This window comes from Catharus ustulatus, chromosome 1, assembly GCF_009819885.2.
Source record: "Catharus ustulatus isolate bCatUst1 chromosome 1, bCatUst1.pri.v2, whole genome shotgun sequence".
NCBI classification, from domain to species: domain Eukaryota; kingdom Metazoa; phylum Chordata; class Aves; order Passeriformes; family Turdidae; genus Catharus; species Catharus ustulatus.
Window position 1 is genome coordinate 19,613,705 of NC_046221.1, and position 27,118 is coordinate 19,640,822.

Consider the following 27,118-nt stretch of genomic DNA (forward strand, 5'->3'; position numbering starts at 1 on the left):
GATACATACGTTTACACCTTTTATGATATGAGATGGAAAAGAGTTCAGTTTCCAGAGATTACCATCTCTGTCTGTGAGAGCAGAGGTACAAAATATTTTACAGGAAAACTGCGGGAAAATAGATGAACTTCATGTACTTCCTGGCTAGAAAATTTCCTTTATATAAAGTGTTATGGAACAAAAGGTGAATGACAGACAAAAATGTAGAATTTCATTGTGTAGACTTGGAAAATAAAATTTTGCTTTTCCTTCCAAAAGCCATGGCATTCCTTTTTACTCTTGCATCTTGATCAGATGGTAAAAGACCATCTGGGAAAAAAACATTGGATTTGAACCTCCAATTTAAACTCACTTATATGCACATGAATCATTAAAGGGATAAAACACAATACTTTATTTGATCCTCCTGACTGACACACAAACCCAGGAATATGAATGATTTAAATAGCAGCAATCAGCCTGAAGATGGTAACTCAGTCCTAAACTTGTTTCTTTTCTCTCCTTGCCTCTTTTTACCAGAAGAATGCATTTTCTCCTTTTCGGTCAGCCAAAGAGCAGAAACCTTCTCTTGTTGCACGATTTGGGGCAACTACAGATCAAGTTCACTCATCAGCCCCCCACCCTATCACATGTATCATTTCTACCTGGAAACTGCATCGCTCCTATTTGCATGACTGTGGGTTTGAGTTAATAGGCTCCTGCCAAGAGGGAGGACAATGTTTAGGACAGCTGAGCACCCAGGCTTATGGGTACAGTGAGCTCCTTAGAGCCACTGGGTTTTTCCCCTCTTCTGGGCCTCCATTTACATCTGGAATGTGAATCTACCAGGAGACTCCTTGCTTTATCGGGCAGGTATATGGTTCTTCACAGACAATCTTTTTCCCTGTACATAACACAGATTCCTGAAAAGATGATTAATGACCTGTGAGAGGGAATAAGGGAATATGCAGTTGGAAGGATTCTCCAGAGACTCAAGGGAATCCCCATAAAAATTTTCTCTCTGCCTCTGTTAGGAACAGCATGCTCTGGAATTCTCAACTTACTCACAGTAATGGTGTGCGATTTTCTTGATTTGTGGGTTCAATCCCTCAGTATTTGTTAACATTTTGAGGTTAAGCCATTGCTTTACTTGGTTTCATGATGATTTATAAAGTTATGGCTCAGCTAATGCTTTAAAAATTGATTTCCAATTGCATGTAAGAAATGAAAGGTGGTCTCTGAGTGAGAATATTATGAACTATAACACACAAAATCAGAATTCAGTATCTGGCTTTGCTATCAATTTTCTGTAGGACCCAGGGCAGCTCAGTAAGTCTCTCCAAGATTGATCAACTGCTTAGTGTAGTAAATTGATGAGAGTGCATTACAATCAAATCCCTCTGTTTATTGGATGACAGTACTCTATATGTTAGCTAAGGGCTTTCATTCTTCTGCTCTAAAATATTGCCTAGTGCTACAACAGTTGTCATCTGTATTAATTTTAGTTTGAGCTGGTTGAGACCATGTCAGCCATTATTACAATACTTAGTAGCATCAAACAGTTGTCATCATGAAGCCCAATATCGAACCATGAAGGACCACACTATTTGCCTGTAAAAGCAGCTGACTCAAATTCAGATGAACAAAAAAGTTAGCTATTTATAAGAATTTCAATTCTGCCATCCCATTGACTCCTCTTTACCCTACTGAAAGCAAACACAAGACAAGAAGATACAGCAGGCTGTTCCTCTCTAATGCTGCGTCTGATGCTTGCAGTTACTCACCACAGTGCCCACCACACCTTTGGGAGACAGAACTACTTCAGGTATTTCAACTTCAATGCAAAATCCACAACTAGATGAGCCTGACCTTCATTTTTCCCATTCTTTACAATGACCCATGCACACCAATGTTGAGGATGAGTGAGCAGTGTAGAGAGGATTGGAGAATGCAAAAATGGCTTAACTCCGTGTAGAATAGGAAGTTAAAAAGACAGATCACAAGGATCTCTATGTGCCCTCGGTATCACACTGCCCTACCACTGTGACAGCAACAAGAGCATATGATAAAATAGAAAGGAAAGCAGCCTTTTCTTAAAAGTTTATCCAGTTTGTTCCATGTAGCCCTCCTTAAGATCTGCACTTAGAGCTACATGGTGCTTTCCCATTAATCCTTTGATCTGGTACAAAGTCAACAAAATGTAAATGTGTAACAAAAGCAGCTGTGTGCCTTTATAATAAAGCCATGACAACTCTTAAGAGTAGGATACCATACATCATTTTACATCTCTTCTTAGTAAAACAAAAAGAAACATAACAAGTATGCCAAACTTCAATATAAGTTGAAGTGTCTATACACAAGTCTTCTGGTTTTTTTTATCATGTTTCTTCAATGTGATATATAATGCTTAGTATGATGAAAAATGCCCTTTTTTGCTCAAGGAGAAAGTGATATTTTCTTTCTAGGGGTTATTTGCATGCTAATGCCACTACTTTGGAAAACCTCTGCCATTATTTGATTGACTGTTTGCTGATCAGATTGATAGTTTTTTAATACATCTCAGAATAATAGCTGTAATAAGAGGATGACAACAAAACTGGGATGGAGATGCAAAAAATATGGAAAAGGCATAAATGTCTTGTTCTAAGAAACATTGAAGCACAATTCAAAGTACCATGGAGAAAGTGGGAAATAACAGAGTTTATTTATGTTACCAATAAGAATAAAGATTATTGATGCAATATTCTACTTTTTTTACCCAGAATGTATGAGTTCAGCACTTTTCATTTGTACTTGCTTTAAAAAACATGCATGTAACCCACTGCTCAATCCATAGAGTATGTGTAAGACATATCTCTTCCTGTGTCTGATGCATGAGGAAGTTTGGAATATTTATATAAGAGGCTGTTGCTTTTCCAAGCTTGTATTCTTGGCTTTTGCTCAATTTCAATACGGTAACTGCTATCAGACACAAATGTAATACCATACTGAACCCCAGCAAGGCTGTATAGACTTTGCTTAAATCACAAGTTTTCCTGGGATGAAAGAATTTGAATTACACTAGGCATATCATTTCATGTTTCATACAATAACATACTATGGTAGATCCCACACTTTTTCATAAAAGCACTGCTTTCAGTTCTTTCTGAGTGTTACAGCTGAATTTGCAGAAAGCAGAGACCAGCATTTAGGGAAGATGGTTGGGTTTAAAGTTCAACTTTGATCATAACAAAGACAACAAGAGAGATTTCGAGTTTATCTCATGACCTGTCTCTAACTTGAGCTGAGAAGAGGCTGTTGAGAAATGAGGGGAGAAACAGCTTGGAGAGGTTCAGAGAGAAATAGAGTAAAATGAGGGGATGTATCAGCATTTCTTAACCTGTAATCTGAAATGTGAAATCAAATACATGGGAACAATGGCTGATTTATTGTAGTTATGTTTTATTTGTTCCCTTTGGAATTTCTCCCCTACCTAAATAGAAGAAAAAAGTGAAACAATCAGATAATCTTTGTTTACAGGGCTCTTTCTGGTTTATCTGATAATGAAGGTGGCTCATTGTTCTTGAATCTACCTATCTTCATATTTGTATCCTATGAATACATTCATACCTTATGAATACACAGTATCCTATGAATACATGAAACTACATTTATATCCTATAAATACAGACTTTGTCTACATTTTGGTCATTACTTACTGAGCACCCTAATCTCTCAAAATCAAATTAAGTTATCTGTAGTACAAGTGTTAATCTTGTTAGTACATTCCTCTTAGTTGTATCTACACCATCTTTGAAAATGTCCAGATGAGACTAAAAAAACATGATACTGACATTTCCTGGAACTACATATGTTGGCATGAACTTGTTAACAAATAAATAAAACAGCTTTCTACCTCAGGCAGGTGTATTTTTTTTTTTTTTTTGCACAGCTTTCTGTTTTTTTGAAACAGAAATTTCTTTACACCTTGATCAATGAGAAGTGTAGCATTTCTCTGATACCCGCTGTCCAAAAGACATAGACTTTTCTTCCAAGTTTTAAAGCTGAAGGACTGTGGGGAACTCATAGCAATCAAATCATCACAACAAAGTGCCTAAAAAGGTCAAATAAAATGTCTAGACATGCTGGCCAATCATCTAAATCATCCACCAGAGAGTTCTCGACAAGAAAATATTGCATTACAGGATAGCCATGGCCAATTGCTCACATTTTATGAAAAATTAGACTTTTAAACTGTTTAGTCAGTTGTGTTAAATTTTAAGAAAATAAAAAAACAATGGAATCTGAAATTAATAACAAAAAAATTTTACGTTTTTAATGCTGGATATATCTTAGAACTTATAAAATGTTTGTTATCCTAAGGAGAACCAAGATATAACAAAAATTGTGATGGCATGCCACCTGCATTTACAACAGTTTAGGCATGTATGTAATAGGCATCTGTCATGTCTGTAAAGAGGGAGGGCAGACCAAAGAAACACAACCAAGCAAATTTGAAATGTACATTAAGATATGCCACAGAATTGTGGATGGATTACAGTACAGTTGAAAAAAAATTTCTCATATAATTAAAAGGTCAAAGCAGTATGACCAGAACAAAAAATTTAAATTTATAACAATTTATTTATTTATAATATTTGGTTTCAAAAGTTCTAGACAGAACTCTAGACAAAGATGAGATGCAGAATTTCTGTGGAATCCTTTTGTTCTACCTAACCAGATATTGACTGCTATCACCCAAGGACACATCAAACTATAGGCAATCATTGATCCAATACAGCTTTGGTTTTCCATCAGAAAGGGTCCTCTTTCATTAGAGTTTTAAAGGATTTAGTGTGAGAAAGTAAAGACCTTTTATTCATGACCTGGAATAATCTACTCTTTATGAAAGGTTGACAAACCACAGAGAATCAAAGAATGTGCCTGTGGCTGCAGAGGTTTTATCTGAGTCTAATCTAAGGGACACTGGAAAATTCAATGCATAATTGAAGAGTCTTCAAAAAGTACTTCTTGGATTAAAAGATACGTTTACTTGTGAATGAGAAATCCTGGAGTGTTGCTTTGCTTTTTTGTTGTTTGAAGTAATTTTTTTTTTTTTAATTTCAAAAATAAAAGGAACAGCTCAAGGAAAATGAATAATTATGTCAGGTCTTGGTTTGTCCTCCTAAAATGCAGCAGCTTTCTCTGTGGAAATGAACTTTCTGTATATAACCGATGCCTCGATCCCTACACCTTACCTAACAAGAAGGCCACAGCCATCTATAATTTGCTGTAGGGTTCAACACTTTTACAGAGTATTTCTTTTCAGATCTTGGGCACAGAATAGACAAGTGAAAAAATAATCCTGCTGCAATATCCAAACTTAAAAAAACATGGATGTGTTTTCTAAACCCCACTTTTGGAATAATTTTTTATATAACAGTATAGTTTTGAGCTGTATATGAGATGCTCATGATGGAGAGCTGCCTGTTCCTGGGTCAGCCACCTGCCATGGGGCATTGGCTCACAGGACACAGTGTGGGCACATTTCAGCCAGGAATACACCTCCAGTACAGGGCACACGTGGAACAGGAGAATGAAGTCCTGACTATTGACCTCTAAGAGCAATTATGACAATAAAATAAGAAGTAATTTGATTTCAAGAGAGAAAGAAAGTTTCAGGGACATTTCCATAGACAAAATGCTTAAAACTACTACATTGAATTGACAGATCACTTTATTCTAAGGGATCAGTTATGTGTCAAAGCAATGTCAAAAAACACCACTGCCAACAAATGGACAATTCAATGCCCAATACAGCATGTGACCAGCCATGCTGTGGTCAGTGACAGCAAAATGACAGAGGGAAGACTGGCAAGGAAAAGGATGTCAACTGCCCCCTGTGGAGTGAACAGATCTCTAGCTTGAGAGAAGGAAAAAATAATGGCTGAGTATGACTGAAAAACAAATCACAGGAAAACAGACCAACAAGCTAAGTGGCATCTGCACTCTGTATTTTTTCAAAGATTGAATAATTCTCTATGAGTGTCCTGAGAAACTGCTGTATCTCAGCTGTTCTGGACTGCTGTAAGTGGGACCTCTGCCCATGATGTTGGGGTCCTCAGGTCCAAACCTAAGCTTTGTTGTAGATGAACCTATATTCACTCCCATCTCTGATCTTGTATCCTGGACCAGCACTGAAGGTAGGATATATCTCCAGTCCTCTCCATGAACTGTGCCTCCTTGGATGGCCTTGGAGCTGTTTATCCTTTTCCTGTCGTAGAATTCCTATGTAGACCTGGTTCATCATTTCACCTTCTCTAGGACCACAGCTGGAAGATGCTTCCTCTGGTCCTTTCTTGAGCTGTCTGTTGGCAGCTGTGCCACTCAGCTGCATCACTGCTCCCCTCTTCTCCAGCTTCCTGCTTTGATCCTGGTCTGCCTCATTGTTGCAGACTGCTCAGACTAGACCAGAATTGACCCCAATTGCTTCCCCTGAGCTGCTGGACTCACCCTGTGCCATGCCTGTGCCTGCTCTCACAGTTGGCTACCTGTTCCTTTGACCCATGAGAGAAACTTTGTGCTCCCTGCTTGGAAAGACAACCAGAGCCAATAATATCCTCCTTAATATTAGTGGAAATATGATTTATTTAAATTTGCCCAGCAAATCATCCTCTACTTTGATAGAACATTCTGAAGCCTTTAGAAATGAACCCAAATCTTCTTTTCACCTCAGCAAGCTCTACTTTGGCAATAAACACAGGCACAGATGATGTCTAATCACTCAGTCCTAATCTAGCAGGGGAATTCTCATCAAGAAAATACCTCAGGTCTCAGTCCTTGAACTCACAAAGAAGATGACAAAAGCAGTCCCCTGCAGAGCCTAATTTAACTGGGGACAAGTCCCCTGCAGAGTCTCATTTATCGGTATGACAAGGTGATCTCATTAACTTGCACAGGGAGTGTGCATGGAGAAATGCAGGATCTCTGCCAGTACAGACATAGATATAAAATGGGTATGCTTATTAACAAAATGTCATGTCACAATTCACTACTAGAAATGACTTTATAGAACAACATTATTATTTAGAACTAGCACCATATACTCTCCTAATATAGTTAAATAAAACTGCATTATTATAGTCAATAACTGTATTAATACTGCATTAGTAGTCATTAACTGTATTAATACTATTAAAATTTATTTAATATGTCAATAATTCAACCTGCTCTTTTATATAGAATGCTAAAGACAGTTGTAAATATTTATTTTCCTAAGCAGCTCCTAAGCTTATTTCCCCTACTTATCTTCCACACAGATGCAGGATTCTGGAGTCCCTTAAGAGTCTGTAAAAACTATCTCCACAATTGGATTTTGATTAATGAACTTCAGTGGGGTATAATTTGACAAAATACTGACACTATTTACAGACAAAAAAAAAAATCTCTTACCTCCATTATCTTTTAGGTGTAGTGCTATCTTGGTGTCATCTATAAGGAAAATTTAAAGTTAGTTGAAGAAAAATCCATTTTTCTAGGTCATGAATCATTTTAGCAATCAGTTTCTAATGATGAAAACATTCTACAAGAACAAAGTTATTTATTTATTTAGTATTAATTAATTTATTTCAACTCAATGAGAACTAGATGGTGGGTTTCTCACACTGAGCACTACACTTTCTTACCACTGAAAAAGCATTTATAAGAGTGTTAAAGCATTCAGGAAGATTGAAAAACACTGGCAAATAAGGGTATGAGTGTCTGTCTCATACTGTTTATAAATAATTCATATATATTACATGTTCACACATAGCTTGAGCACTCTATCACATTAAGGACTATATGAACCAACATGTACCAGTAAAATTTTTGAAGAATCTTGAAAAGGTCTACTAATACTAAATCCTGTTTACTTCCATACTCCTATTTTTCTTGTGAATTTTAATGAACAGAATGCCAGAGAACATTTCTTTTAATGCAGTCCAAATGCTGCACTGACAGTTTCTAAACTTTTATTGCTTTAAAGAAAACCAGCCTTTCTTATCAGTAGATTCCCACCTCAAAATGCCTTCAGTTCAGATTTTCCTGCCACAGGCTACTTGGAAAGTCTGTACCTTGTACTTTTTCTTGGGTTAACAAACAATTTCAACAAACACACACACACATTTTATAGATGTTCCTTGATTAATCTGAATTAGCTTTCTTGTTCAGATGAATTTCTTCCAAAAGCAGGAAAGCAGGATATCCCAAGCTCAAAAAGGTAAGATTTAAACAGCTGTTGGTACAAGGATGAGAACTGACCCACCATTACTTACCCAGTTAATTCAGTTCAGAAGCCTAGAGGAACTATTTCACAACAGCGAGCACTACATTAAATGAACAGTGCCAACTGACTGAAAAAAAGCGAACTGGCATATTTCAAAGAGGCTTTTATTTTGGATTATCTATAATTTTAATCTGGCTAAATAGAATCCATAAAAGAATTACAAATTCATTAAGTGTGTGATGGGAATTTCTTCTAGATTTAGCAGGGCCTTTACTACTACTATTTCAGCAGGTTTTGGACAGCTGCCTGAATGTAAAGGCATATGAAAATGCCGTTGTAAGCTCAAGTTTTCTAGAAGTCTTCCTAACTTGTGCTTGCTTCTCCAGCAGCATCCTCTCCTCGAGCCTTCATCCCCTTCGCACCTTAATGGTGCAAGAGTGAGCCATTTAAAAGCAAGAGCCTTGGCTGTAATTCCCAACTCCTTCTGCTGCCCCAGAGGGAAAAAGCTGTCATCAACACATGCTTAAAGGAAATACATTTCTCTCTGAGTTGTAAATTACTTTTTTCCAAGTGTAAAAATGCAGTGTATACACATCACCTTCTGTGGGCAGGCTGGTTGGAAGGTGGGAAGTGGTGGATCCTCTGGTGGTTGTTAAAAATCTGAACCTTGTGGTGGTTGGCAGAAGGGTGGTGGTGGAGTACAGAGGTGTTTCAGTTGTGTCTATATTCTTCTCACAAATCTTATCTTTTGACTGTTGGGAAACAACAGGATCAAGGAAGAGAAAATTAATTCTCTGTGGAAACTGTCAAGAATGAAGAATTTAATCATGGACAAGTTGCTGTGATAAAAAGAGTGAAAATAGACAATCTAGACCAAAAAATTTCAAGAGCTGTTTCTTTTAATTTTCTTTTTTTTTCCCCTTGTCCCTTTTCAAGTCTCTAAGCAGCAATCAGCAACATCTTTTTTTTTCATTTATCTGCAAAATTTACAACTCTTAATTGTTAATGACAAGGTTTCAAAATCACCCCAGATTGCCAAACTTGTTATTTCCCTTGATCAAAGTTTAATATCTAAGTTTATAATTCAGATTTACATTCTTCTGTTATGATAGCTCACTGCCATCAATCCAGGTAACATAAAACATATTAAAAAAGATTTGTGGGAATTAAATAGTAGCTCTTCATAATGAACAATAGGTAGTTAACTGGAGCATTTAATTAGGCTTTACATGTAATTATCACAGAAGAACATAGATACATGTGTAAAACGTGTGCATTTATTCAGTTTATAGAACATTTATTTACCACAATAAATCAATCCTTTCTCTACATGCCTATTAATTATACATAACATTAAGAGCTAATATATTATTTGTATATATAAAGCATATGAATATATATGTATATCTAAAAATATAAAAATAATTACTATAAAATATAAACAACAGCCAAAGTATTATAATGTATTAGCACACTATAAATAAAAGTCAACATCATATAATAATTTAATATTTATTTACATGGACAAATATTTTGATACAAATCAAGTATGCTTGCTCTCTTTCTTTCAAGTTCTGGACATTTTTAAAATTCTGAAGATGCAAAGAATAATTTCTTTTGTGGTTCACACAGTTTTGCAGGAAAATACATCCAATTATCTTGCAGCAAATATGGGAACTGCATCTAACTCCTGCTGTCCCCATTCATTTTAATGAGAAGTGGAGTCCTGCAAACATTTATTTAATTTTATTGAGATCTGGCTGCCAAAACTCAGTGGGCATTGTCTTACTTTTAATATGCACAGATATTTCATCATTATTTGTTTTACCAGAATTGATTTATTACATTATAGAAATGAATCAGAACCTGCAGGATAATTATTCTTTAAATTCCCTTGTATTTTTCTTGAAAAATACTGTTAATTTCCCTAATGTAATTTAGTCAAAATTTAGCTCGAAATCTATATTAAAGAAACCTTACTACGAGAATCCTCATCATTTATCCTCTTGAGGGAAGCATCTAAAACTAACCATTCTGTGTTAATTATTGATCCTTCTCTGAACTCTAGCAGTCAGCTCAGCCATAATTCTGGAAGATGCCAAGCAAGCTGTTGCTTCTGCTCCAGAGAGCCTATAAGGTGGACAGTGAACTGCCACCAAGTAGCCTGAAACTGTGCAAATTAAACTATTAATTTCTCAGATACACTTAGTCTATCAATAACTTCCTCTCAGATCATCTACTAAACCTTGGAGCATATGCTGGACTGAAACAAGAAAGGAGAAGCAGAAGGCAATGTTAATGTCCTGCAGACTGAAGTTTTTTGATATCTTAATTTGCAAACTGAGTTCTAGTTAATTATAATCTGGATTAAAGCAATACAAGGGTTGTGCACTATAATAACACACGTTCCAAATAACTTTTATATTATGTTCATTAAAAGGTTGCCCTCCACAGACAATAAATATCTCAGAAATTTTGCTTTCAAATCAGCTGGTGACAAACTGCAAAGCTGAAGCTTCAAGGCTATGTAATAAGGCAGTATGTAGGTTGCAGTTATTTTCCAATTACAGGTACAAGAAGAAAAATTTATTTCATTAATATGGATTTAAAGCATTACTTCTCCTTGCTTCTACTGAAAATAAAACAGAATGTGCTTTTCTAACTAGACACCTGGGGCTGTGTTTCGCCCTGGGTTTCACCTGATATTTCAGGCGGCCTATGTTGCTGCAACTCATGAGGATATTTAGCCTGTTCAGCAAAAATGGAAAAATAACTGCTCTTTTAATGGCCACCAGAAGATTAAAAGTCCCATAAATTAATTTGCTCCTCTTACCACAATCCCAACATGGAAAAAGGAAAAAAGGAAAATGATAAAAACCACAAACCTCAAACCAAAAACACATGTAAAGGAGCTTTTAAACTGGAAAGGAATTATTATCATAATCATCACCACCATCATATTTATAAATATTAGTTGAAAATGAAATTTTCTTGTCTATAAGTACCCCAGATAACTTTCAGAGGAGGCTTATGGTCCCTATTTGACAGTCACCACAGGGGCTACATTTGACTTTCACAGATAACTCTCTCATCCTCTCACTGCATCTCAATGAAAAGAAATCAAAATGTCATGTTGGCATGTGAGGACTTTAAAAGTTTTATTTCAAGTATTATTTTTATTTTACCTCTTTGAATTCAGCTGTATAATTTCTTCTTTACTAAATGATTTTGCCAGATTTCATAGTCAAAAATGCAATGCCTGTTTTTCACTTGAGGCTACTCTGGCAAAGGTTTTTCTGAAATAAGGAACATCACAGTTTCTTCCCCTTTTCAGGCAAAAGTCAGAGATCTAAAAGAAAATCAGCACAGGGACACTGTTTTGGAAGAGGCTTTCTGGTTTTGGGGGTTTTGTTTAATTAAAGTAGTTTCCCAAAGATAACATTTTAATTTTTGTCCATTTTATTCCCACAAATGGGGAGTGAAACTGCTCAGATTGTTCTTCTTTGGTATGCCTTATAGGATTTCCCCTGAATGATAAATACAGTATGTCTTTGGCCTTGAAACCATGCTTTACAATCTGAATAATTTAAACAAAATCATCGTAACTATATAAATTGCCTCTGAGGATGTAAATTACTCACATACCTCTTCAGGGCAGCCACTGTCTACCCAGTCTTGCCGGTGACGATCAAATCCACTGGAGCATCTTTAAATGATGAAATAGATGGAAGTTGTCCAGATGGAAATAGGAGAAAAAAAGAATAAAGGAAAGGAGAGGAGAAAAACAGAGTGGCAAAAAGATAAGTAAATGATGCGATTTAAAATCCATATGTTTTATATGGTATCACTTTTACTCAAGATGCTTTTGCTTACAATCACTCACTCCTTTAATCCACTTCAGTGAAAGGTGTTTCAATGAAAAAGACTTTATTTTAGTTTTTGAAATTTATTTATGATTTTTACTAGGAATATCTCCCACTGGATAATTATTGTTAAGATGTAACTGACCCATAGCATTTTTAAGTTTGTCAACCATATCGATATAAATTAGTTTAATTATTATTGTCCAGACTTCTTAGCCATGACAATTTAATCCTGCAAAGGATGCAGTGATCCATGTCACTGGGTTTATCAAGCAAAATGTTCTGGGACATCAAGATACACATAAAGACATTTGATCAATGTTCACAGCTCCTGTGAACACTCTCTGTGACAAATAGAGAACATTGTACAGTTGCTGCTACCTCCTCACTAGAAGCAGAAAACTTAAACTGCATGCATATTTCTTATCAAATTAGGTGAGTTTAATAACCTGTTTGCAATATCCTCTGTCCTTTGTTATATGTAACAAGGAAATTTTTAAGAAACTTGTAACACTTTAATATAATGATTCCCCTGGAAATCCCCATCTCTCGAGAGTGTTATCAGTGATTGTAGAGTAAGTTTGTGTTTCCTAGACAACAGGTAGCATCACAAACGGAAAGCATTATTAAAATGGCAAGTGAATAACTAAACCACAGTGTTCAGCTTTGAAGGAAATTCTTCCCAGCTAGGGTGTTTTTTTTTATTTTGGAAGGTTTATTTTTGGTTTCTGCATTCATTTCATGCAGTACTTTGTTATGAGACAGAGATGTCATTTGGCACCCATGGTCATAACTTACCTGAATGTATGAAAACCAACTTTTTGCTCTCTTTTATCAAGACTAGGCAAGAAAATAAGGCCACTGTTATGGTTAGCTGCATTTAAGGGTCTTTTTTTTTTGTTTACAAAGAATTGAAAGATAACAAGACATGTCAAGTATTACCTACTTTAACCAAAGTAGCAGGTTCATTTGGAAGAATGGAGCACTGTAATTACTTTTATAGAAGGAGAGAATGCAAGAAGATGTAAACAATTTTAACAACACACCTGGGGGAAAAAAACACCTCCATATAATTATTCTGAGCACAACCTACAATGTCTTTGAGAAAAGATTTTGAGAAAAATATTCACTCTCCTGTTATACCTGCATTGATCCACATTTCGCCATTTGCAATATTACTTAAAGAAATATCCAAACACTAACAGGTGTCAATTCTCACACACCCTACAGCAACTGGCTTCTTCAAAATCCCATTGATATTAAGAGAAAGTTGTTCAGACCAGAAATATATTTCAGAGAAATACAGATATCTGCTTCCCAATGCATGAGGCCTCTATCATAGGAGGGACATTGACCTGCTGGAGTGAGTCCAGAGGAGAGTCTCAAAGTTGATCACAGGGCTGGAGCACCTCTCTCATGAAGACAGGCTGAGAGAACTGGGGTTATTCATCCTGGAGAAGAGAAGACTCCAGGAAAACCCTATACAGACTTTCCACACTTAACCAATAGGAAAGATGGAGAGAGACTTTTTGTCAAAGCCTGTAGTGACAGAACATGGGAAAATGGTGTCAAATTGAAAGAGAATAGATTAATATTGGATATAAGGAAGAAGTTTTTCACAGTGGTGCTGGTGAGTCACTAGAATAGACTGTCAAGAGAAACTGAATTGTTCACTGGAAGTGTTCAAGGTCTGGTTGGATGGGGCTTTGTGCAACCTTGCATCCAGTGCTAGATGTTCCTGCCCATGTCAGTGGGGCTGCACAGAGTAACCTTTAAAGGTCCCTTCCAACCCAAATCATTCTATGAATAAAGACCCCTGGAAAAGTGTTTTCTTGCTGAAGTGTGAGTGAATCAGTGCTACACTGGGAGCTCATTGCTGCTTCTCCATCTCTGTGGTGTTCTGTCCCTGTGAATGCTTGAAAGAACAAGAAATACTTTTCAAAGCAGAAAGAAATGATGACATGGTCTTCCATGAATGAATTTTTTTTCAGTCTCCCCTACTTTTCTCTAAAATTTGAAGAGCTTCATTAGCAACTTCTATCCCCATCTCTAAGCAGGACTGGACTAATTTTTCAGATGTACTGAATACCCATAAATTCATTACATTTTATTCATATTGCTCTGGCTCAAATCTAATGGTTTTGAGGATATTCAGTACATCAGAAAACCAAGCCAAATATTTACACATGAAATCAAGCCACTCCATAAATTCATCCACTTGAGGCAGTTACTGTAGTTACATATCTATGCTAATTCAACCCAATGTACTTGGAGGGATTAACAAACCTTGATTTTATCTTATATCTAAATGGTGTCAAATTTAAGGCTCCAGAGATTGAATGAATAAAAATGTATCCCAGGTGCACTCATTTGCAGTTCTTTAGTCTTTTCTTACAAGCTAGTGAATTACAGGGGTGAGTAACATTTCTGGGGTTAATTTTTTTTCACCAGGAATTAACCAACCACCAAAAATTGAATGCAACATGCAAGGACTTGGAATGGCTCTCTCAAACATGAGAGGCAGTCTTGAGAAGACTCTGCCTTAAAAAATGTGCATTAAACCCTGGGCATTGCTTGTTTAACATTTTCCACTGATGCCTAGTGAGTCTAAACAATATTATCAGAAACCAGTTTTATCAGCAATGAGATAGTCTCCTGGCAAATCTGTTCATGAACTTCCTTTGAGGCACATGTCACTTGATGTCAGCCATAGAAGCTACTGTTGTTGCTGCCTGGTTGAGTTAGAGTTCTGGAAACCGTCATTTCAATGCAGCATTGACTTTACTGACTGCATTTTTAAGACCTTAATTTAGTAGTATGGTGATAATTCCCTGTTGCCATTAAAACATTGGAGCAGATTTGATTTGCTGCGCTGTTTATGCCATCTGTCAACATGGCTATTTTATAACAACTTTATTTTCAAGTGATGACCGAACTCAGCTCCGAGGAAAGCAATAATAAAGATGTTCTAGGAAATTAAAACAGGGACATTTATGAAATGCGAGGAATTTCAGGATTTGTGTGGAACTCTGGAGTATTGGTTCAGGGAGGAAAAGGAGAATGAATGTCTCTACACATACAGCAATGATGACTTGGCAATGGTAACAAGAGAGCTGTCAGAATCCTTCCAGTGAACTGCATGTAGCCAGGAAGGAGTTGGAGATGCCATCCTATTTACCAAATGCCATTTACCTATATTTGGCAGAGAATATTTGAATGACAAGAAGTGTCCACTCAGTGCAGGACATGAAATGCTTTGTTCCTTTTCTTAAAGAGAGTTCAATGAGGATTAATGATGATGATGGTGATGGTGATGATGGTGGTGATGATAATAAATGAGATAACTTGAATACAGAAAATTCATCAAGGTTTAACCTGTAAAAGCTAGAAACACAATGGAAAAATATTGGGAAGAAAAGGGGCAAAGTCCATATGGAAAAACCTTTTCACCACATTGGACTGTGGTATGACAATCAAGAGCATTGAAATGCACAACACATGTAATAATTTCCTAGTATTTTTGGCTCTGTAAGAGCATTTAAAGAACAGATTTTTTGTAAATGAAAGGCATTCCAGAAATTTGAAATGATTCTGTAAATACCATGCAATGATTTAGCTCAATTAAAAGATTTATTAACTCACCTAAGTAAAAGGTTAATCTGGAAAATTAAAGAGAAAATTGAAGAGGCAGAACTTTTTTCTAACTTCAACCATTAAGGAAGGACCATCATATTATGAAAAGATTAAGACAGTTGCTAGGATGTTTGAATTACTGAAAGAAGAATTGGAACATTTTAAAGTGGAATTTCTTTCCAAAGTGAGATAGGAAACAAAAAATATAAACATATGTATAATTAAAAAAACAAAACAAAACAACCCAAAACTGTAACTCTGTGTTTGTCCAACTGAAAAATAGCTCTAATCATAGAGTGATTTTTGGAGGAAAAAATGTTTATCTTTCAGCTTGGTCTGGTTTTGCCTCCCTTTATCACAGAGCAGAGTCCAGTCTGGTTCCTTCACCCTTCCAATATCACTTTCTTGCTACACTGTACCGTCTGAGGAGAGACTGAATTTTCATTCCTTTGTTATTTACCACTTTCAGGTCAAAATGCTTATGAAGTTCATGTGAAGTGTCACTGGGAATGACTATGGCATGCATCTGTAAGGTATTTGAATAGCATTTGTGCTTATCACTTAGCTCAATACCCCTAGTCCCATACCTGAATTCTAGCATAAATGTGTTCTCTGTATCTATCCTTTACTTAAATATTGCTTAATTAAAGTTTTCTTCAGAATAGGATGACAATTTGATAAGTCAGAAGAGGATTTGCTCCCATCTTGCTCTTGTAAAGTAAAAATAGCTGATTAGCTGAATACAAGGATTTTAAACTAAAATCAGCCTGTACTATTTTAATGTTTATGAAAAATTTGAATGTTACAAAGGCATAGTTAATAGTTGATCCAACACTGATTAACATTGTGTGCTGCTCAAAATTTAAACCATTCAGTTAATGATAAAGATGATCAGCCTGGAACAAAGTTCAGCAGTCAATCTTTAGCCTGACAATGGTTCCACAGTTTTGGGGGGTGGAAAGTTTGAAAAACTATAGCTACATGCTCTCTAAAATACTGCAGAAATACCAAGCAAACATAGAAGTAAAAGACGTTAAAACCCAAGCTGCTGTTTTACAGAAAGTGACTGAACATGTATAAGCCTCAATATTTGTAATTCTGACACAACATTTGAATAGGTAGTAGGAAATAAAGACTCCCATAGGGAGTTCTTTCTGTTGAAAGAAGCTAAGGATAAAAGAAGCAAGTTTTGTTTTCAATTCCACTAGAAAGAAAAAGATCAAATTGTGGTTAAAGAGAGACTTGGTAGAGTTTTGATTAAAGAATAGGAGGATATTTTCAATAAACTTAATGTCAGTACAACAATAAAGGAAACATGCTGAAAAGCAGATAAAGAATAAAAAAATACACTTTTGTTAAAGGCTCTGCTTTGAACAGTTAGAAGGAAAAAGATAGTGTAAGAGGAGGACCCTAGAGTCACATTTATGAGATTATGGTACCAGAATTTCCAACAGAATCAGCAGAAATTTATATCAAATGTGTTCTCTGGGAAGGAGCCACACTGAGATTAGTCCCTCATACTATATTACAGTCTCCACTGCTTTGACTTTTGCATTTGTACCTGCACAAAGTGGATATAAAGAGCTAACAGTAACAGAAGTTAGCAGAGAATTCTGATCTGTTGCCACTGTTGCATGTTTGGAATACAAGGAATTTCTCAGGGTTTGAGGCAAAGAGCTCTGAAGTATTCCTGAATGTACTTTACATTCTGGTTAGTGTTCTTAACAAGCACAATTTATCCCTTCTTTCTAACATGATTCGCTGAACTATTTTCTATCTTTGAATATTCAGCTGACACAGACAATATCTCAGAAGTACAGTAAGTGTTGCCTAACCATTGATTTAGTCTCATATTTTAAGTAAAACAATGAAAGTTGCCTTTGGAGAAAATATTTCTTTTTCCACTTTAGAGATAAGGAAACAGAACATAGGAGACATGAAATGATCAGCTGAGCTAACACAGAATTTGTAACGGAACCTAGAATTAAGCCCAGATTTTCTGAAAACCAGATAAGCATGCACTATTTCACAGCTTCTGTTTCCCCTAGTACTCACAGACATGAATGGTAGAACTGGAAATTAAATTGAAAAGCATCGAGTCTCAAGGTGATGTGTTCCTAGGCACAGATGTCATTCACATATTACCCAATGCTCTCTTTTTGATTCAGGTACTTTAACTGGGATTTAACTCCCTTAAAAAACTCACAGTGATAACATTAACAACTAGTAGAGTCCTTGTGACAGGATAAAAATGACCTGGTGCCTAGAGATGGGATGGAATAGGGCTGTTCATATGTCTGTTATCACACATGAACCCCTGGCAACACAATGCACACCATGGCTGATTCAGTACTCATGGGCATCAGCATCTGAGCTGCTAGAAAGAGAACTGCAGCAATGGTCTGGGTAGTGCTGGGTTATTGTTCCTGCTATACCTCATTCACAACTCTGAAAAGAGTGAGAACTCAGAGGAAGCAGAAACTATGACAGGCCAAGGAGGCACAGAGTCCTTAACTCACTCTGCATAATCCAACATTTATATGCTTATAAAGGAATGTGAATTAGGGCTAAGAAAAACACCTTCTGTTAAAACTCAGTGAACTCTTCAGATAGAGAGCAAAACAAAGAAGGACATAGATCATCCTGTAACTGATTATGTTCAAAGCAACTTAAAGTTCAGAAAGTTATTTGTTTCCCAAATTAGTATCTTAATTGTATCTCAATTTTTATTCTAAAAGTGAGTTCGATTCTGAAGTCAACATTGAGCAAGAACAGTCACCAAAAGAGATTACAAAAGAATTACAGAACAGTAGGGGATCATCTGTTTCTTAATACATGGCACATATTGCTATTTGTTGTGATAACCAGTGATTTCATTAATGCATTATGATAATGCACATATTGGAAGAGTTAATACATCTGAATAGATCTGAATAGAAGGTGACATTTATGCAAGAATACTGATAAAATTTCCTTTTTTTCCCTGAAGTTGGGAGTATCTTCTACAAGGGCATGTTAGAGAGTCCCCCAGTTTACATGACTGAAAAGACTGAGAAATATATATGCTATTAAAAATCTGAAGACTATGTTGGGAAATTGAGCAGTTTTCTTTAGTAGGTCCTAATCTCAGATAAATCCAAATTTATGAAGAGACATATGAATTTCAGATTTTTTAAAAAATTTTTGACAATGTTACATAGGACTATGTGTTTAGTAATGCATAAAATTTAAAATATGCTAAAAAGAGAAACTATTCATTAATGGTACTTCATTATAGAATGACATCCAGGAGCTATGAGGCAAATACAATCTCAATGATGGTCAGTTTATATTGAGTACAACCAAAAGAGGTTAGCAATTCAGAAAAGCAATTAAGACAATTGTGGCAATTCTGTCTATACTAGTACAATAAACATGCCCAGAAATGTTCTTTGGCACTGAAGACTGCTGGCACACATAGTCTTCAGCCTATGCCTGAACAAGTAAACTCTCTCAACCTTGAAAAGGAGGAGGCTGCACAAAAATAGCCAGCTGGGAATAGCCCTTGGAACAGTCCAATTCCTGCACCGTGCCTGGGAACTGCTCTGGACAGTGCTCCTGGGCATGGACTGAAATCACACCAGGAAACATCACAACTGTTTTAGTGGCACATACAACTGTTCTACAGTGTCCAGGAAGCTTCCCAGGCTGTGCGAACACTATGTGAAAACAACACTATGTGAAAAAGATACTTTCTCTGAGAAGATTAATTATGCTTGTAAAAGTGATTAGGGCTACCATTCTGCATTATATTTCAATGAAAGATGAAAAAAGAAAATTTGATAAAGTCCAAAAACCTTCCATTAAAAAATCTTGGTTGATGCCATTAAAAACTACTTGACTTATTTTATTTATTTATTTATTTATTTATTTATTTATTCTGGTTTTAGTAATTTCCTTGGTAATGCGAACAAAGGAAATTAAGAGTGATCATAAAGAATTTCATGGAAGATAGATTTCTCCATAGTAATGCAGTGGGTTGGATGCTTATATGAAAGGGAAAAAAAAAATATAATGCTTTAAAAAGGAGATTAACATTCATCCTAAAAATTATCCTAGAAATTATCCTAGAGTCAGATGTGATAATCTGGATGGCCAATTTCCACAGATGCGTCCTGAGTTTTGACGTTCCTGAAATGCTTTGTTCTCAGTTTCTGTTGTTTCACTTTTTTTTTCTTTTAAATACTTGGAATAAGGAAAGAAGGGGACCAGTTAAGAAAATCATTATCTAGGCCAACAATTTAGGTTACAATTGGTAGATGGTATCTGGCTTCTGAAATATAATCTCATGAACATTCAAATATTTGATAAAAGGTACCCAGCAAGTAATTTATTGGAACATACGATTCTTGGTTATCAAGGAAGGCGTTTGGAACTATAAATTAAGTTCATCTCAGACATGAAAGGAGAGAAATCTAGTACCTTGTTCCTCACTAAAATATTCTACTGAGAAGCTCTACGAGACAGAATGAACCTACGGCACAATCATTATTTTTACTAATCCATTTACAAACGTTTTCTGTAACCGAACTTATGTGAAAAAGCCTCCTAAAGTCATAAAACTTGGGTTGGTCAAATTTCTGCATTTTCTAATACATCATTTTTGGGACAGAAAAAATGTCCAATTTGTTCTTCTGTTGTAAGCAGTATACTTGATTTATTTCAGGCCCCTGGAAGAGAAGATATGATATGGTGCAAAACAGCAATAGCACTGCTCTATGTACAGCAATGCATAAAAGCACTGCAAAATGAGAAATGATGGATAATGGAATTACCCTATCCTTTTTTGATTACAAATTCATTTAGGACTAAAAAAACTAATTAGTTTATTCAAGAGCAGCTTACTTATATATTTGGCTCAGAAACTGCTGCTGTGGGGCCTAACAGCTCTTGAGAAACTAAGAACCGACTCATGTTGGGGTTTTTTTCCCTTTAACTTTCATATTAGAACTTTAAAGTTCTAACATGTTCAAAGTAAAAAACCTATCCTGCCATATTTGGTTAGAGTAGTGACCATGAACTGTTTTAGAATCCACTGTTTTCATTATTGGAAGGTGGTCAGCTCAGTTATGACTCTTTCAGTAGCATAGGAATAATAGCACAAAATATTATAAAGAACTATACATGACAGTCAACAGGATAAAAATATCTGCAGTTCAGCAAATAAAGATAACACTTGCAAATTAGTTAGGTTAAGGAAAATGTAGCAAATTTCAGAGGTGTGAAAAAGATATAATTTGGGACTTTGCCCTGGAAAGTAACATGGAAGTAACAGCCTGAGTGTCAAGAAGATAGAAATGATGCTGTAGACGTGATGTTAAATTATCTCTGTTTTTTGTTACAATACATTATAGTGAGACAACCAATGAGAAGTTTGTGAGCCAAACTGCACCCCTCTGCCTTTGAACATGGGTTCACACAGCAGTGGTTCCCATCTGAAGATGTCAAAACCTTCTTGAAGCTCTTTCTCTGAATGCAGGTAAAGCAGGTCGTGATTTTGCCTTATGTGGTAAAATCCCTCTCAGTGTTTTTTAAGCAGTCTTGTGTCTAAGTAACAAACCTATTTTTTCTCATTTGTGTTCTGTATTCATCTATTCATCATCTACCTGTATTTCACATTTCACATATTATGAAAATTATCATACTAATCACTTTGTATTAGAATTTATTTAATGCAGTGTTGCTAAGTATAAACCTTTTATTATCAGAAAAGTCTGCTTAATTTGAAATTTGAATTTGAAAGTCCCTTGCATTCTTTGTATTATGCAATTAAAGCCCAATTGCTACAGTAGATGACCATTTGAGGCATTTATTTGGGAATCAGAAAATATAATGTCTTCTGTAGGAAACCATGAGAAAGAGGCAGCCTATCATACACAGAATGATGACTAGAAGCCTGAGTCAAGTTTCATATAATGTCTAGGATATGTGTAAATTGAATCATAAGGCATCTGTGGAACCCTTTCATGGGTGAGTGTCACCTTTCTGCAATCAAATAGGAATTTGAATTAAAACTTAGATATTAAAGTAAGAAATGAACAGATGAAAATTAAACCAAACCGAAAAGAATTTTGGGCTGCAATGTGACTGAATGTGGCATAGTTCTGTCAGAAAAAACCCAAAGTTTAATCCCAGAGTAAATGCCTTTCTAATAGAGCATGGTAATACCCAGTGGAATGGCTATTACACTCAGGATAAACAAGCAATGAGGAATTAAGTCTGTACTAAGCTCTCTTGTGATTGGAAAGATTTATTACTGGCACAGAAATTACAGTTCTAGATAGAAATGGCTCATTAAAGACTGAGGTGGGCTTTGTCGTATTTTTCTAATGTGATAATTGAAGACACAATGTTACTAGTACAGTAATTTCACGAATACAAGCCGCACCAATTTGACCAAAATTTTGGTGGAAACCCGGAAGTGCGGCTAATATTCCGGGGCGGCTAATCTATTAACAAAATTCTAAAAGCTGCCAACACGGAAGTGAGAGCCCGCGGTAGCCCCAAGCCAAGCTGGAGCCCGGTCGGTCCCGGCAGAGGTGGGAAAGCCTGGCAGAGGCGGGGCCTGCAGTGTGGGGGGCGGGCGGCTGAGCCTGAGCCAGCAGGGCGGGGCAGGGGGGGCGGCAGAGCCCGGGCCAGCAGGGCGGGGAAGCCCGGGAGAAATGGGGCTAGCAGTGCAGGGAAGCATGGCAGAAGCAGGAAGGCCGACAGGTGGGGCTGCCTGGCAGCGGGGGAAGCCCAGCAGAATCGGGGCCAGCAGCGTGGGGGAGCCCGGCGGTGCGGGGGCCTGCAGTGCCGGCCAGGGCGAGGAAACGCGGCGGCGGTGCAGATGGGAGGAGGCGGCCGGCGAGCCTGGCAGCGGCGGCAGTGCCTGGCCCGCCGGCAGGGCGACTACGTAAACAACGCAGCGGCGAGGCGGCCGGCATGCCTGCCAGCGGCGGCAGTGCCTGGCCCGCCGGCATGGCGACTACGTAAACAACGCAGCGGCGAAGCGGCCGGCATGCCTGCCAGCGGCGGCAGTGCCTGGCCCGCCGGCAGGGCGACTACGTAAACAACGCAGCGGCGACGCGGCCGGCATGCCTGCCAGCGGCGGCAGTGCCTGGCCCGCCGGCAGGGCGACTACGTAAACAACGCAGCGGCGACGCGGCCGGCATGCCTGCCAGTGGCGGCAGTGCCTGGCCCGCCGGCAGGGCTAGGAAATGCGGTGCGGCCAGCGAGCCGGGCGGCGGCGGCGGCAGGCCGCCGGCAGGGCTAGGGAACGCGGCGCGGCCGCCGAGCCGGGCGGCGGCAGCCCGCCGGCAGGGCTAGGGAACGCGGCGCGGCCAGCGAGCCGGGCGGCGGCGGCGGCAGGCCGCCGGCAGGGCTAGGGAACGTGGCGCGGCCGCCGAGCCGGGCGGCGGCAGCCCGCCGGCAGGGCTAGGGAACGCGGCGCGGCCAGCGAGCCGGGCGGCGGCGGCGGCAGGCCGCCGGCAGGGCTAGGGAACACGGCGCGGCGCGGCCGCCGAGCCGGGCGGCGGCAGCCCGCCGGCAGGGCTAGGGAACGCGGCGCGGCCAGCGAGCCGGGCGGCGGCGGCGGCAGGCCGCCGGCAGGGCTAGGGAACGCGGCGCGACCGCTGAGCCGGGCGGCGGCAGCCCGCCGGCAGGGCTAGGGAACGCGGCGCGGCCAGCGAGCCGGGCGGCGGCGGCGGCAGGCCGCCGGCAGGGCTAGGGAACGCGGCGCGGCCGCCGAGCCGGGCGGCGGCAGCCCGCCGGCAGGGCTAGGGAACGCGGCAGCGGGGCGGTGCTGACGGGAGAGGGGGGCCAGCGAGCCCGGCGGCAGCGGCAGCACCACCCGGCCAGCCCCGCCGAGCCGTGGCGCTGAGCTGGGCTACCCAGCCCCGTCGGCAACCATGAGCGGGCCGAGCCTTCCTGGCCCCGCCCCGAGCCAGTAAAGCCCGCTATGCCGCGATCCTGTTACTAATTGGCCAATTTGTGAAAGCTGCGCACGGATTCTCGCGACGAACGAAAGTGCGGCTAATATTCGGGGTGCGGCTTATCTATTGACAAAGACAGCAACATTGTCGAGGCACCGGGGGTGCGGCTTATAATCCGTGCGGCTTGTATTCGTGAAACTACTGTATTTAAAATAACTGTAGCAGAAGTTTCTGTAGAAAAGAATTGTACTATTTCTAATTTTTCTAGTGTTTTGTCATTATGGTGTCATAGATGCACCTGTGGATTTAAACATGGAAATTAAATACAGATGTTGTCATCTTCTTTCCAAATCAATCAGCAAAATTAAGTATTATCCAAGGTATATATAACAGGTGGATGTCTTCTGTCCCTCCTCTCAATGAGATTTGAGTACTTAACTGTACTCTGTATCTTTACTAACTACTTAATGCATTAATTAAAAAACACCTTAAGGAATGTCATATATTTGGTAATGGACAGTACATGAGACAGACTTTATACAAAGTTCTTAGAACAATCCAGGCAGTGATCCTTTCCATATTAACTGTGATATCTGTGTCTTGCCCAAGCTGTCTTGCAAAGCTGAATATCATAGAAACCTGAATAGTGCATAATGAACAGAGCCTCTAAGCTCCAGAAGACACAGTAACAACTCTGGCAAAGGATGTTACTCTGGACATCCAGTTAGTGAAAACAACCTCACATTTTAAAAAGCAAATGATACTGTAAGAAGCATGTATATAGTATATTAATAGTGTGAGTGAGGTGTCTTAAATTAATCACTGTGTTTACACCCAGATTAAGAATATTCAAAATGCTTCCCCATCTTCAGGTCTAGGATTTAATAGAAAATATTTTAACAGAAATATTAAGATTTCAGACTAATGTGAGTTGTAGTGATGTTCTACTCCTTTTCTAGAAATAATTTAAAGTTCTATAAACTCGCCTTGAAATTCTTAAAAATCTGCATCAATTATGAGCATAACAGTTGTCCTCAGGCTGTTCTGAGTTACTCAGGAAAACAAAGCAAGGTACACAGATGTGTTACTAATGCTGCAGCTGCAGAAAAACTTCCTATTTCCTGTATGAAAGCAGGATTCAAATTCACTTGGTTAGATATTAAATCTATTCATGTTAGGATCAGGAGAATTTTATGGAGCTGCTTAAAACATCAGTGAGTACACTGCAGAAGAATGTGGGGAGAAAAACAGGGAATGAATGCTCTGGTCTTGCACTGACTTGTACTAAGCCCCTGAGAGCTATTGCATGTTCACTGAGTTTCTGCTCAGAGACCGAGCTTTTTAGGTTTATTCGTGTTAATCATAGGAATTATTCCAGAGAATTTCTGCTTGAGGGAATTACAGAAATTCCACAATAATTCGACTCACTCCAGCTACTATCAAATTCCACCAACTTACAAAAAATGTAGAAAGGGTAACAATCTGTTCTTTATCCATGTCAGATTGTCAGTGAATGGCAAATTCCTCAGGTTGCAGGTTAACTTACAATAAAAAACATGTTGTGAGCTCAGGATCATCTATGTTCCTTAACAGTACTTTCCAATGTACTGTTATGAACGTTTTACTGCTATGTACATTATTTTTAAGTGTATCTACAGGGTCACTGAAGTTAATGCTCTCTGCTAAACAGAACTGCCATCCCACTTGAGAATATCTATTACTATAATCTTGTGAGGCTTTTTTCATCAAACAATACCATCACTGAGCTCATTCTGGTTTGAGAAAATGCTTTGTTCATTAAACACTTTTGTGCCACTGTCTTTTCTTGCTTTAGTCCCATCAGGCTTGCCATGCATACAAAATTCTTAATTATTGAATGCTAATTTCCTAACAGTTTCTTGCAGTGCATGAGGGCAAATTAGACTGTCAAATTAAGAGCAAGCACCTTGCAAAGTAATTGAAAAAGTTGGGTGTGGAGCAATTTTCTACTCAATAAAGTATAGATCTACTTATTATACTGCTTCTATCAGTAATGGATCAGGGCTGACAAATTTACACATTCATTCTTGATACATTTGTTGTACTTGATTAAAAAGATCAATTGCTGTCTCAATACAACTTTTAAAATAAAAGAAAAATACGTTGTATTTTAGAGCAAACTCTGAAAAAGGGCCATACTTTCTGATTCTCAGGTCTGCAATATGATTGCTTCGTAATTGGAAAAGAAACCATATACAGGTTAGAAAAACAGCACTGCCATTACTTGTCATTTATCAGAGGGTAAATGTGACTGGTTGTTAACACCCACGTGTTAGGACTCTTCACAGAAAACCCCTCCAGCTGCAGTGGCATACAAACATCCAGAATCTGGGCACATTTCTTTTGCTGTGTCTGAAGCAGGGGTAAGATCAGCAAATTCATTGAGTCAGACACATTGACAGCATGGAATATATTTAACAGAATGCACTGTATTTTAAACCTCTAGCCCTTCAAAAGCATCTAAAATGAGATTTTCCTTGTAATTTGTGTATGAAACTATTACATTGATTGGATTATATATGCTCCTTCTGGTGGCTTATTTAATCCATAGAAATGCCTTTTGTTTGTTTATATTTAAATGGCTGAGATACTGTGACCAATTTTATAGTAACAGCACACTACTGTCAGGTAAATAGTGTTTGGATAAAAAAACAGCCTGAGTATAAACCAGCCAGTCTTCTTCCTATCTTTTAATTTGCAACTGAACTATGAAACATTCCTAAAGCAATAAAAAAAAATCAAAAAAACCAAAAATCCACTTAAAAATTCAAGTAGTTAAAATGAGGAAGTACAGTAATTTCACGATTATAAGATGCACCTGATTATAAGAAGCACTTTGGGGTGTCGGCAGCTTTTCGTTCTTTGCCCATGTATAAGATGCACCTGATTATAAACCACATGTCCAGGTGTCAGCAACTGTCTTGGGTTACAATACAGAGTGTGATAAAAGGTATCTATTCTATCACCATCTGTTGAGGGTGGGGACAGTGATCCTTATCTCAACAGCAGATATTCTGCTAATGGGCCATCCATTGAAACCAGGCAGGGCATTGTTCTTTATCTTTTTCACAACCCATCCTTCCTCCAGAGAGTAATTTTCTGCTAATGGCCCATTGAGTCCCACTGTGTGACTGATAAAATTACTGCATCCCATTGGAAGTTGCTCCAGCCAGGGGGAAGAGCCCAACATTTCTTACCAAAATAAAAACAGAGGTTTTGGGACACTAAGGTAGCCCCTTTCTCCACTGGACTCCAGTGGAAAACTGGATTTCTCCACATCACCACTGGACCTCCAGAGGGAAACTGCATCTTCTACAGGAGCACTGCTTCAACTGAACCACATCTGTCACTGCAGGAGGATGCAACCACCATTTAATGGGACTGCTACCAACACCCTGCCTGACGGG

The 27,118-nt window shown here is 38.4% G+C and overlaps 1 protein-coding gene across 1 annotated transcript in view; it reads right to left on the bottom strand.

Annotated features, from left to right (window-relative positions):
- The window catches only part of PLXDC2 (plexin domain containing 2), a 260,986-nt gene that overhangs the window by 20,615 nt on the left and 213,253 nt on the right, over nt 1-27,118 (bottom strand). Inside the window, exons 10-12 of the mRNA XM_033078799.2 lie at nt 11,870-11,930; nt 8,823-8,976; nt 7,411-7,449 (exon numbers count right to left, since the gene is read on the bottom strand). Of these exons, the coding sequence (XP_032934690.1) occupies nt 7,411-7,449; nt 8,823-8,976; nt 11,870-11,930 (254 nt within the window). The remainder of the gene's footprint in view (nt 1-7,410; nt 7,450-8,822; nt 8,977-11,869; nt 11,931-27,118) is intronic.